The sequence below is a fragment of the Tachyglossus aculeatus genome, chromosome 4 (assembly GCF_015852505.1).
Source record: "Tachyglossus aculeatus isolate mTacAcu1 chromosome 4, mTacAcu1.pri, whole genome shotgun sequence".
NCBI classification, from domain to species: Eukaryota; Metazoa; Chordata; class Mammalia; order Monotremata; family Tachyglossidae; genus Tachyglossus; species Tachyglossus aculeatus.
In genome coordinates, this window is record NC_052069.1 from 101,811,732 (window position 1) to 101,824,448 (window position 12,717).

The 12,717-nt window shown below is 45.2% G+C and overlaps 1 protein-coding gene across 1 annotated transcript in view; it reads left to right on the forward strand.

The window, feature by feature from the left end:
* Nucleotides 1-659: 659 nt before the first annotated feature.
* SCAI (suppressor of cancer cell invasion) overlaps nt 660-12,717 on the forward strand; it is a 73,165-nt gene continuing 61,107 nt past the window's right edge. The window contains exons 1-2 of the mRNA XM_038744590.1: nt 660-788; nt 5,034-5,165. Of these exons, the coding sequence (XP_038600518.1) occupies nt 5,059-5,165 (107 nt within the window). The 5' untranslated portion in view covers nt 660-788; nt 5,034-5,058. The remainder of the gene's footprint in view (nt 789-5,033; nt 5,166-12,717) is intronic.

A 12,717-nucleotide genomic window follows, 5' to 3' on the forward strand; every position in this document is an offset into this window, starting at 1 on the left:
CTCTAGCACCAGGCAGCGGAATTCCCAAACTATGCAAACAGATGATTATTTGTCTTATTTTAAATTTTGTCCTAAAATGAAGCGAATGCTAGTAACGTGGCTCAGACCACTGGTATCATAATCATTTCCTTCCCAGTTTTTGGGCCCGTAGTCTTTGTGACCGGATTGAGCCTTTTGTGTCATTTTCAACCCAGCATGGTCAAAAGGTTTTGGGGGGTTTTTCTCCCCGCAGTTTAAATGCATTTCTCAATCCGTTTTCTGATCGATTGGAAAACAACTGTTCAATCACCTGCTCGTAAAAATTTTCCTCAGTGCTTAAAGTCAATGAAGTCCTCAAGCCTAAACTTTCATTTCCAGCTCAGCAACCTCGATTCCTTTAACTTGTTCTCAGCCCTTCCATTGTTTTTGCTGTCCTTTTCTGGGTCTTCTCCAGTTTCTGCCCTTCCTTTTGAAAATACAGTAAGTAATGATAATGATGGTATTTGTTAAGCACGTATTTTGTGCCAAGCACTGTTCTAAGTGCTGGGGTAGATATAAGGTAATCAGGTGTCCCACGTGGGGCTCACAGTCTCAATCCCCATTTTACAGATGAGGTAACAGGCACAGAGAAGTGAAGTGATCTGACCAAAGTCACACAGCTGATAAGTGGCGGAGCTGGAATTAGAACCCAAGACCTCTGACTCCCAAGCCCGGGCTCTTTCCACTAAGCCACGCTCCAAAGTAGAACTGGACATTGCATTCTCAAGACTCTGGCCAACCCGGAAGGACGAAGCTTCGGACTTTGCAAGGTCTGTCGGTGCTCCTGTGGATGGATGCATCCTATGATTGTGCTTTCTTCTTTAATAATTGCAACTTGGCATCTTTTCTGGTCACGCTTGTGCCTTGCCAATCTTCCTCCTCCTCATATCTGGGATTGGTTTCTCCTCCCGTGTAAACTAGTCTGCACAAATTCCATGAAAGCAGGGGATGGAATTCAAGAGGAATTGCCTTTTTTTAAATTTCTGGGGTGAAATACAGTGTTTAGTTTCAATTCCATCTCTTCAAAGAATTTTGATTATTTAATGGCATTTATTAAGCACTTACTAATGTGCGAAGCACTGTTCTAAGCACTGGGGAGGTTCCAAGGTGATCAGATTGTCCCACGGGGGGCTCACAGTCGTAATCCCCATTTTACAGATGAGGTAACTGAGGCACAGAGAAGTTAAGTGACTTGCCCAAAGTCACACAGCTGACAAGTGGCGGAGCCGGGATTTGAACCCATGACCTCTGACTCCAAAACCTGTGCTCTTTCCACCGAGCCACACTGCTTCTCTAATTAGTAAAGGGGTAAAGAGTTATTTGGTTGTGTGGGTGTAGACATTTTAGGTGTTTGGTTTTTTTTTAAGAAAAATATCACATGGTTGAATATTGATTGTTATCATCAGTTAATTTATACTGGCTTCCAATTAATATAATCAATCAATTGTATTTTCTGAGCACTTGCTATGAGTAGAGCACCGTACTAAGTGCTGGGGTAGAGTCTAATGCAACACAATCAGCCGACACGTCCCCAGCCCATAGTCTAAAAGGGAGCACAGACATTAATATAATCAATCAACCGTATTTTCTGAGCACTTGCTATGTGTAGAGCGCTGTACTGAGTGCTGGGGTAGAGTCTAATGCAACACAATCAGCAGACACGTTCCCTGCCCATAATGAGCTTACGGTCTAGAAGGGAACACAGACATTAATATAATCAATCAATCGTATTTTCTGGGCACTTGCTATGAGTAGAGTACTGTACTAAGTGCTGGGGTAGAGTCTAATGCAACACAATCAGCAGACACATTCCCCGCCCATAATGAGCTTACGGTCTAGAAGGGAGCACAGACATTAATATAATCAATCAATTGTATTTTCTGAGCACTTGCTATGTGTAGAGCACTGTACCGAGTGCTGGGGTAGAGTCTAATGCAACACAATCAGCCGACACGTCCCCAGCCCATAGTCTAAAAGGGAGCACAGACATTAATATAATCAATCAACCGTATTTTCTGAGCACTTGCTATGTGTAGAGCGCTGTACTGAGTGCTGGGGTAGAGTCTAATGCAACACAATCAGCAGACACGTTCCCCGCCCATAACGAGCTTACGGTCTAGAAGGGAACACAGACATTAATATAATCAATCAATCGTATTTTCTGAGCACTTGCTATGTGTAGAGCACTGTACCAATAAATAATAAATATTATTATTAATAAATAATAATAAATACGATTGGTGATGATTGATGATGATGTACCAAGTGCTGGGGTAGAGTCTCATGCAACACAATCAGCAGACATGTTCCCCGCCCGTAACGAGCTTACGGTCTAGAAGGGACCACAGACATTAATATAATCAGTCGAAGGTATCAGTCAATCAATCGTATTTATTGAGCGCTTACTGTGTGCAGAGCACTGTACTAAGCGCTTGGGAAGGACAAGTTGGCAACATATAGAGACAGTCCCTGCCCAACAGTGGGCTCACAGTCTAAAAGGGGGAGACGGAGAACAAAACCAAACATACTAACAAAGTAAAATAAATAGAATAGATATGTACAAGTAAAATATCAGTTGGCAGGAACCAGCCCAGGACAGGACAACTGAGCCAGGGCCAACATCCCTTGGCAGGGTTGAGAGAGAAGGGCGGCTTCATTCATTCATTCATTCATTCATTCATTCACTCACTCATTCATTCAGTTGTATTTATTGAGCGCTTACTGTGTGCAAAGCTCCAGGCTGGGGAACCGGGCAGCGTTTGTGCAAGTCGGTCTCAAGGGGTTCATCCTGCCAATGCAGCCAGCAGCTCCCCAACCCTGGCACCGCCTCGCCCCTGGCGTGTTCCTCAGGCTGTTGGAAGGGGATGGGGAGGAGATAGGGGCGTCTACCGACTCCAGGGGGAAGAGGAGCCCCTGGGTGCCGGGGCTGGACCAGTGAGTGATGATCAGGGCCCAAAAGCATTCATTCATTCATCGTCGTATTTATTGAGCGCTTACTATGTGCAGAGCACTGTACTGAGCGCTTGGGAAGGACAAGTTGGCAACATAGGGAGACGGTCCCTACCCAACAGCGGGCTCACCGTCTAGAAGGGGGAGGCAGACAACAAAACAAAACAGATGAACAAAGTAGGATAAATATGTACAAGATAAATAAATGAAGTAATAAATATGTACAAACATATATACAGGTGCTGTGGGGAGGGGAAGGAGGCAAGGCGGGGGGGAGGAGGAGGAGGGAAAGAGGAAGGAGGGGGCTCGGTCTGGGAAGGCCTCCTAAAAAAAAAAAAGGAGCGGGCTGCAGTGGGTAGAACATGAGCCCAGGAGCCAGAAGGACCTGGGTTCTAATTCCGGCTCTGCCACCTGTCTGCTGTGTGACCTTGGGCAAGTCACTTCGCTGCTCTGGGCCTCAGTTACCTCATCTGTAAAATGGGGATGAAGGCCGTGAGAGCCCCATGTGAGACGAGCTGTGTTCAACCTGATTAACTTGTATCAAACCCAGTGCTTAGTACAGTGCCTGGCACATATTGAGACTGTGAGCCCCGTGTGGGACAGGGATTGTGCCAACCCTATTTGCTTGTATCCACCCCAGCACTTAGGACAGTGCCTGGTACACAGTAAACATTTAACAAATACCATTATCATTATTATTATTATTATTATTATTATTATTATGAAGTGCTTAACAAATGTCATATTTTTAAAAAATGGAGCCCTGACATCCTGGGACCACTTTCAGGCCCTTTCCGTCTCCCAGGGGTGGGGCGGTCTGCGGATAGCTCCTGCAGTGCCTGCTACACAGTAAACATTTAACAAATGCCATTAGTATTATTATCATCATCATCATTATTATTATTATGAAGTGCTTAACAAATGTCGTATTTTTAAAAAATGGAGCCCTGACATCCTGGGACCACTTTCAGGCCCTTTCCGTCTCCCAGGGGTGGGGCGGTCTGGGGATAGCTCCTGCTGTGCCTGGTACACAGTAAACATTTAACAAATACCATTATTATTATTATCATCATCATCATCATCATTATTATTATTATGAAGTGCTTAACAAATGTCGTATTTTTTAAAAATGGATCCCTGACATCCTGGGACCACTTTCAGGCCCTTTCCGTCTCCCAGGGGTGGGGCGGTCTGGGGATAGCTCCTGCCGTGCCTGGTACACAGTAAACATTTAACAAATACCATTATTATTATTATCATCATCATCATCATCATCATTATTATTATTATGAAATGTTTAACAAATGTCGTATTTTTTAAAAATGGAGCCCTGACATCCTGGGACCCCTCTCAGGCCCTTTCCGTCTCCCAGGGGTGGGGCGGTCTGGGGATAGCTCCTGCAGTGCCTGCTACACAGTAAACATTTAACAAATACCATTAGTATTATTATCATCATCATTATTATTATTATGAAGTGCTTAACAAATGTCGTATTTTTAAAAAATGGAGCCCTGACATCCTGGGACCACTCTCAGGCCCTTTCTGTCTCCCAGGGGTGGGGCGGTCTGGGGATAGCTCCTGCAGTGCCTGCTACACAGTAAACATTTATCAAATACCATTATTATTATTATTATTATTATTATTATTATTATTATAAAATGCTTAACAAATGTCATATTTTTTAAAAATGGAGCCCTGACATTTTGGGACCACTCTCAGGCCCTTTCCGTCTCCCAGGGTTGGGGCGGTCTGGGGATAGCTCCTGCAGACTGCCTTGCCTCCAAAGCCGTGAAGGTGATGACTCCCCTCATCCCCCATGGAGTTGCACGGAACAAAAGTGGTGTTTATTTAAATTGAAGACTAGATCTATAATTCCCTTTAAAAATCGTCTGGGATTTTCAATAGCCTGGCCATGTTTTCACTCTCACTCATTTATCCTCCTCCGCCCTTTCGGAGCCTAATGACGAAATGAGAAGAGCCGTGTGTTTAAAGCCCACTGAACTCTTAATCCAGTGAAAGTACAATTGCTCCCGGCTAATACGTGTATGGATTGTCTTTTTTTACAGGACTGAGCTTGCCCTAAAAGAAATCATGTCCTCAGGAGGAGCCGAGGATGATATCCCTCAGGGAGAGAGGAAAACGGTCACAGATTTTTGTTACCTTCTGGACAAATCTAAGCAGCTCTTCAATGGGTTAAGGTCAGTGGATTCTTGTTGCTTTTCTGCTGTTCTCATTCCTCCTTTTGAATCGGGAAAGGGCCAAAGTTTCTGGAAGCGGATAATAATAATAATGTTGGTGTTTGTTAAGCGCTTACTATGTGCAAAGCACTGTTCTCAGCGCTGATGGAAGCAAACATCGTAGGGAAGAGAGTGGATTTGGGGGGCAGTGGGACTAGATGAGAGAAAACGATGAGAGAGAGGGTTATTTGTAAATTGTGTATTTCAAATGATTTCTTACTACACTTGAAGACCTACTACTCACTTTAGGCCTGCTAGAGCTTACCTTTTACGGCAACCACTGGAGGTTCTTGAGGAGTGGGGAAACGTGGATTGAACGGTTCTGTAGAAAAATGATCCGGCCAGCAGAGTAAAGTATGGACTGAATTGGACAGAGGCAGGGAGGTCTACAGGGAGGCTGATTCAACAATCAAGGTGGGATAGGATAGGGAATTTTTAAAAATGGTATTTGTTAAGCATTCACCATGTGCCAGGTTCTAAGCACTGGGGTAGATACCAGGAAATCAGGTTGGCACAGTCCCTGTCCCATGTGAGGCTCACAGTCTTAATCCCATTTTACAGATGAGGTAATTGAGGCACAGGGAAATGAAGCGACTTTCCGTAGGTCCCACAGCAGGCAGGTGACAGAGTCGGGATTAGAACCAGGTCCTTCTAACTCCCAGGCCCATTCTCTATGTCACCCGTCGTCCGGGGACAGGTTTGTTCGGGAATCAGCGCGGAGAGAGAGAGAGGGAGGCCGGGGACGGAAAGCCTGAATTTTATATAAAATGTATTTTGCGAGGTGAATCGAATTATTTGTTGAGGCACAATGAATTGAACTTCCCTTTTGGGAGGCATGTGATTAATTAGTAATATTAGAGCTTCCCTAATGGGAGGAACACACTCATACGGTAGTCGCGCGTGGCAGAACCCCCGGGTCCCACCCATGCAGAATTCGTATGCGGTGGGGTGGCTAGCTCCCATCCATGTGCACTTCCCACTCGGGAGAAATCCACTTGATTTACACACCCGTGGGAAAGCCCTTAGTTCCCACCCATGAGTACTTTCCACCTGGGAGGAATCCATTCATTTGTTACGTACCCATGGGGAAGCGCCTGGCTTCCAGCCCCACGAGCGTTCAGCGGGACGGGACAGTCCCCCATCCCACGGCTCCTCACTTCATCATCATCAATCGTGTTTATTGAGCGCTTACTGTGTGCAGAGCACTGTACTAAGTGCTTGGGAAGTACAAGTTAGCAACATATAGAGACAGTCCCTACCCAACAGTGGGCTCGCACGTTGCTCACTTGGTGCAGGTTTCTCACGCTCTGGACAGAGGTGCCCTGCAGCCATCTGCTGCAAGTCTCGATCCTCTGCACAGAGGGCCGGGGCCTGCAGGTATTTATCTCCTGTGCTCCTAGGCCATTCCAGCTTCCAGCCTCAGTTTATCCAATCTCTGCCCTCCCCTCTCCTCCATACCTAATTTGATCAGCACGAAGGCGAGGGACATGTTCTGTATTCCCAGCTCGGGCTGCCAGTGTAGCAGTTTTGGTTGTGGGATCGGTATCCCACCCTCACTTCCTAGTTCCGTCTGCTGGTTCAGGCGGAAAACGAGCCATCATTTGACCTTGAGACGGCCGGTACCCCGGGGTTGCCTTGGGACACTCTCCACTTGGGACACACTGGATTTGCATGGTTGCAGTTTAGATGGGGAGGAAAGGACAGATTTTAGTGACGTTGTGAAGGTGAAGGTTGAGCCAACAGGATTTGGTGTTGGATTGAATATGTCATTTGAATGAGAGAGGTGATTTGAGGATAATGCCAAGGTTTGTGAGACAGGGAGGTTGATGGTGCTTGTCATCCTCCTGGGAAAGCCAGGGGGAGGGGAGGATTTGGGTGGGAATATAAAGGAGTTCTGTTTTCGACATGTTTTGTTTGAGGTGTTGGTGAGGCGTCCGGATGGAGATGTCCTGAAGGCAGGAGGAAATATGAGACTGTAGAGAAGGATTGATTGATTGTCAATCAATCAATCAATCGTATTTATTGAGCGTTTACTGTGTGCAGAGCACTGTACTAAGCGCTTGGGAAGTACAAGTTGGAAACATATAGAGACAGTCCCTACCCAACAGTGGGCTCACAGTCTAAAAGGCTGGAGATGTAGATTTGGGAATTAGCCGCATAGAGATGGTCATGGAAGCGATTGAGTTCTCCAAGGGAGTATGTGTAGATGGAGAATTCATTCATTCATTCAATCGTATTTATTGAGCGCTTACTGTGTGCAGAGCACTGTACTAAGCGCTTGGGAAGTACAAATTGTCAATGTATAGAGGCCGTCCCTACACAACAACGGGCTCGCAGTGTAGAAGGGGGAGACAGACAACAAAACAAAGAAGTAGACAGGTGTCAATACCAGCAGAGTAAATAAATTAATAGCTATATACACATGATTAATAAAACAGAGTAATAAATATGTACAAATATACACAAGTGCTGTGGGGAGGGGAAGGGGGTAGGGCTGAGGGAGGGTGTGGGGGCAATAAGGAGGGGAGGAGGAGCAGAGGGAGACCCAGAACTGGACCTTGAAGCCATTGTTAGAGGGTGGGAAGCCGAGGAAGAGCCCACAAAAGAGACTGATAAAGGACGGCCAGAGAGACTGGGGGAAAACCAAGAGGGGACGGTGTCGGCGAAGCCAAGATTGGATAATGTTTCCAGGAGAAGGGGGTGGTCCAAAGAGTCCCAAGTGTCCTGTTTCCCCCTTCAGCCTCTCTCTCTGGTTCCTTTACTTCTGCTTTCCACCGTACTAAAAAAGCTCCTTGAGAGTGGGGATCATATCTACTGACTGCATTGTATTCTCCCAAGTGCTTTAGTACAGTGCTCTGCAGAAAATAAGTGCTCAGTAAATTGATTGATTAATCCCATGGCATCATCCGTCTACCACCCCATCTCTAGGCTTCCAGTCCCGTGCAAGGTTCCTGAATGGGCTAGATTCACCCACTGCCTTTCCACAAGTCTTTCTCAACCCACTGCTACCTGGGTTTTGTACCTTACACTCTTCTGAAAGGGAGCAGAAGCAGCGTGACTTAGTGAATAGAGCATGGCCCTGGGAGTCTGGACCTGGGTTCTAATGCCAGCTCCGCCGTGGGTCTGCTGTGTGACCTTGGGTAAGTCACTTCACTTCTCTGTGCCTCAGTTACCTCATCTATAAAATGAGGATTAAGAGCGTGACCTCCATGTGGGACAGGGACGGTGTCTAATTTGTATCTATCCCAGTGCTTAAGAAAAGTGCTTGGCACATAGCACTTAGCAAGTACCATAATAATACTCTTAGTATTAATATTGTGAGCTCACTGTTGGTTAGGGACTGTCTCTATGTGTTGCCAACTTGTACTTCCCAAGCACTTAGTACAGTGCTCTGCACACAGTAAGCGCTCAATTAATACGATTGATTGATTGATTGATTATTAGATTCACCAAGGTCTTCAACAAACTCAGTATAAGGGACTCTCCTCTATCCCGGTCCTTCTTGCTCTTTCAACAGTCTTGGACACTGAGGCCACTCTCTAGTGTCAGACACCGTCTCTAGCCTCGCTTTCACTCACACAGTACTTTCCTATTTTCTTCCTACTTTTCGGACTGCTCCTCCTCAGTCTCCTCTTTCTGCTCTCCCCCTTTCCTAAAATCAGTCATTCAGTACAGTGGTATTTATTGAACACTTAGAGCGCTCTTGGTATGCAGAGCAGTGTAGTAAGCACTTGGCAGAGCACAGTACAAAATGGTTGGTAGACACGGATCGCTGGCCAAAAGGAGCTTACAGTCTAAAGTACAGTGCTCTGCACACAGTAAGCACTCAATAAATACGATTGATTGATTAAAGGGGGAGAGAGACATTAATTCGTAACTAGGGAAATGGTGGAGTATAAGGATATGTACGTCACTGCTGTGGGGCTAGAGGTGAGGTGAAAAATGAAGTAGCTAAAGGGCAGCTGTACAAGTTCATAGGCGATGCAGAAGGAAGAGCAGCTGAGGGGAATGAGGGGGCTTAAGGGATCAATTATTCAGTCAGTGGTACTTATTGAGCACCGACTGTTTGGAGAGCACAATACAATAGAGTTGGTAGATACGTTCCCTGCCTATAGTGAGCTTACAGTCTCATGGGGGAGACTGTCTAGAGGGAGAAACCCTTTTGGAGGAGATGTGAATTTAGAGAAGAAGCGTGCCTCAGTAGAAAGACCATGAGCCTTGGAGTCAGGGATCCTGGGTTCTAATCCTGGCTCCGCCACTTGTCCGCCGTGTGGCCTTGGGCAAATCACATAACTTTTCTGAGCCTCAGTTCCCTTATCTGCAGAATGGGGACTCAATACCCTTTCTCCCTCCTAATTAGACTGTGAGCCCCATGTGGGACCTGATTATCGTATATCTACCGTAGCTCTTAGTACAGAGCTTGGCACATTGTAGAGGCTTAACAAATACCACAATTTTTTAAATAGTAGTAGTAGTAGTAGTAGTAGTAGCAATAGGGCTCTGAATGTGGGGAGAGTGTTGGTCTGTCATATATGAAGTGGGAGGGAGTTCCAGGCCAGAGGGAGGATTTGGACGAAAGGTCCTTGGCGAGCTAGATGAGATTAAGGTTTGTTGAGAGATCGAGGTTGGCAGAGTGAAGTGTGCGGGTTGGGCTGCAGTAGGAGGTTAGTGAGGTCAGCCAGGGTGGGGAGAGCCGATTGAGTGTCTTAACACTGATAGTAAGGAGTTTTTGTTTGAAATGGAGGTGGCTGAGCAACCCATTAGAAGTTTTGGACAAATGGGGAGATAGGGACTGAACGTTTTTTCAGAAAAATGATCTGGGCAGCAGTGTGAAGTGTGGACTGGAGAGGAGAAAGAGAAGACGCAGGGAGGTCAGCGAGGGGGCCGAGGCAGTAGTCAAGGTGAGGTCTGAGTGTTTGAATCAATATAGTAGCAGTTTGGTTGGAGAGGAAGGGGTGGATTCTAGAAGTGTTTTGAAGGTAAAAACGACAGAATCTGGTGACAAACTGAATATGTGAGTTGAATGCGAGATGTGATGGAAATAATGCCAAGGTTACAGGCTTGTGAGACGAGGAGGAAGGTGGTTGTGTGTACAGTGATGAGAGTCAATCAGTCAATTATATTTGTTGAGCACTTGCTATTTGCTGAGCACTTGGGAGGGTACAGTATGATAAAATTAGCGGACCCGTTCCCTGAGAGTTACAAGCTTATGGTCTAGAGAGGGAGACAGACATTAATATAAATAAGTAATTTGCAATATCTAATATAAAGATATATATGTGAGTACTGTGGGGTTGGGGTGAGTATCAGATGTCCAAAGATCACAGATCTAAGTGCCCAGATGATGCAGAAGGGAGAGCGGGCTGGAGAAAAGAGTCTCAGAGAGGACAGGGAAAGATGAGGAATTCTGTTTCAAAAAATATTACTCTGCCCCTCCAAAACTTCCAGAGCCTGTCTGTTAGCAGAAACTCCTGATCGTATCGTTGTACAGTTATATTGGATACAAGGCTCTCCATCAGTTGTTCCCTTTCCTTTCCATTCATCCACTCTTCCCAAACTAACTACCTAACTGTGTTCTTTGCTTGGACATCTTCCATCTCTAAGTAGCATTGCCTACCAGAAAGAAGGAGGCAGAGTACCTTGGTTCTAATCTCGGCTCTGCCATGCGCCTGTTATGTGACCTTGGGCAAGTCATTTAGCTTCTCTGTGCCTCAGTTACCTCATCTCTGAAATGGGGATTCAGTACCAGTTCTCCCTCCTACTTAGCTGGTGAGCCCCATGCGGGACAGGGACCATGACTGATCTGATTATCTTATACCTTCCCCAGCACTTAAAACAGTGCCTGACACATAGTAAGCACGTAACGAGTACCACCATTGTTATTATTCAATCATATTCATTCAGTCATTTTTATTGAGTTCTTACTGTGTGCAGAGCACTGTACTAGGCGCTTGGAGAGTACATTATTATTATTATTCCCCCTCGTCCCCCTCTCCATCCCCCCCATCTTACCTCCTTCCCTTCCCCACAGCACCTGTATATATGTATATATGTTTGTACATATTTATTACTCTATTTTACTTGTACATATCTATTCTATTTATTTTATTTTGTTAGTATGTTTGGTTTTGTTCTGTGTCTCCCCCTTTTAGACTGTGAGCCCACTGTTGGGTAGGGACTGTCTCTATATGTTGCCAACTTGTACTTCCCAAGCGCTTAGTACAGTGCTCTGCACGAAGTAAGCACTCAATAAATACGATTGATTGATTGATTATTATCATTATTAAGTGCCGTTGAGTTGTTTCCGATTCACAGCGACTCCGTGTTTATACTTTCTCCAGAACATCCTGTCCTCTTCTGCCTTTCTGCAACCTGTCTAATGGTTCTTCCATTAGCGTTGTTATGGTCTCTATCCATCTAGCTGCTGGTCTGCCTCTTCCACATTTTCCCTGGACTTTTTCTAAAATTAGTGTCTTCTCCAGAGAATTAATCCTCCTGATTATGTGTCCAAAATATGCTAATCTAAGTCATTTGGCCTTCCAAAGACCACTTTGGTTTAACTTGCTCCAAAATCCATTTGTTGGTTTTTCGGGCAGTCCCTGGTATTCACAAAAGCCTTTTCCAACGTTGGAAAGTACAATTCAGCAATAAATATTATTATTATTTTTTTTTAATTTTGACCACCGCTCATTCTCATCTTTTTGCCTTTGCAAATCTGCCAAATCAGCCCTTTCCACCTTCCAAGCTTCCATAAAGAGCAACCTCCTCCAAGCAGGGATTCCTCTCTTACTCTGCCTCGTGTCATCCCATAGTCACCTTGAGCACTTTCATATATATCAATTTTATTCCTTTATATTAATATATATATACATATGTGAAGATATAGTATATATGTATTAGATATAGTATATAGGGATGTGTATATAGAGTATATATGTGTCCACTTTTGCTGTTGTCAGTTGTGTGAAATCAGTTTGTGTCTGCAACAGTGCCCAGCGCTTAGAACAGTGCTTAGTACATAGTAAGCACCTAACAAATGGCATTACTGTTATTATTATTATTATTATTATTATCATTATATGACTCTATTAGAACATTACTTCCCCAAGGGCAAGGACCCCGACATCTTCCTTTAGGATATGCTCACAAGCACTCAGTACAGTGTTAGGCACGCTGTAGGTGCTCAGTTAATACTGATGATGATGATGATGATGATCCCACAGGAAATATTTAGGCTTCAGAATGATTTAGGCAGATCTAGGGATGAGGGGGAGTGATTGGCTCCAGGCCTCTTGCCCCCAAGTTAGCAAGCACATCTCTTCAGGCGATGACATTTGGGGATTCCAGACCCCGGAGCCTCTGGGTGTTTATGCATCGGACTGCCTTAAGCACTTAGTACAGTGCTCTGCACACAGTACGCGCCCAATAAATACAATTGAATGAATAGCTGTCCAGTTGAGCGGTGCACCGGGCCTTCGGGTGGGGGCTGAACTGCTCCTTGGAGCTGTCTGAG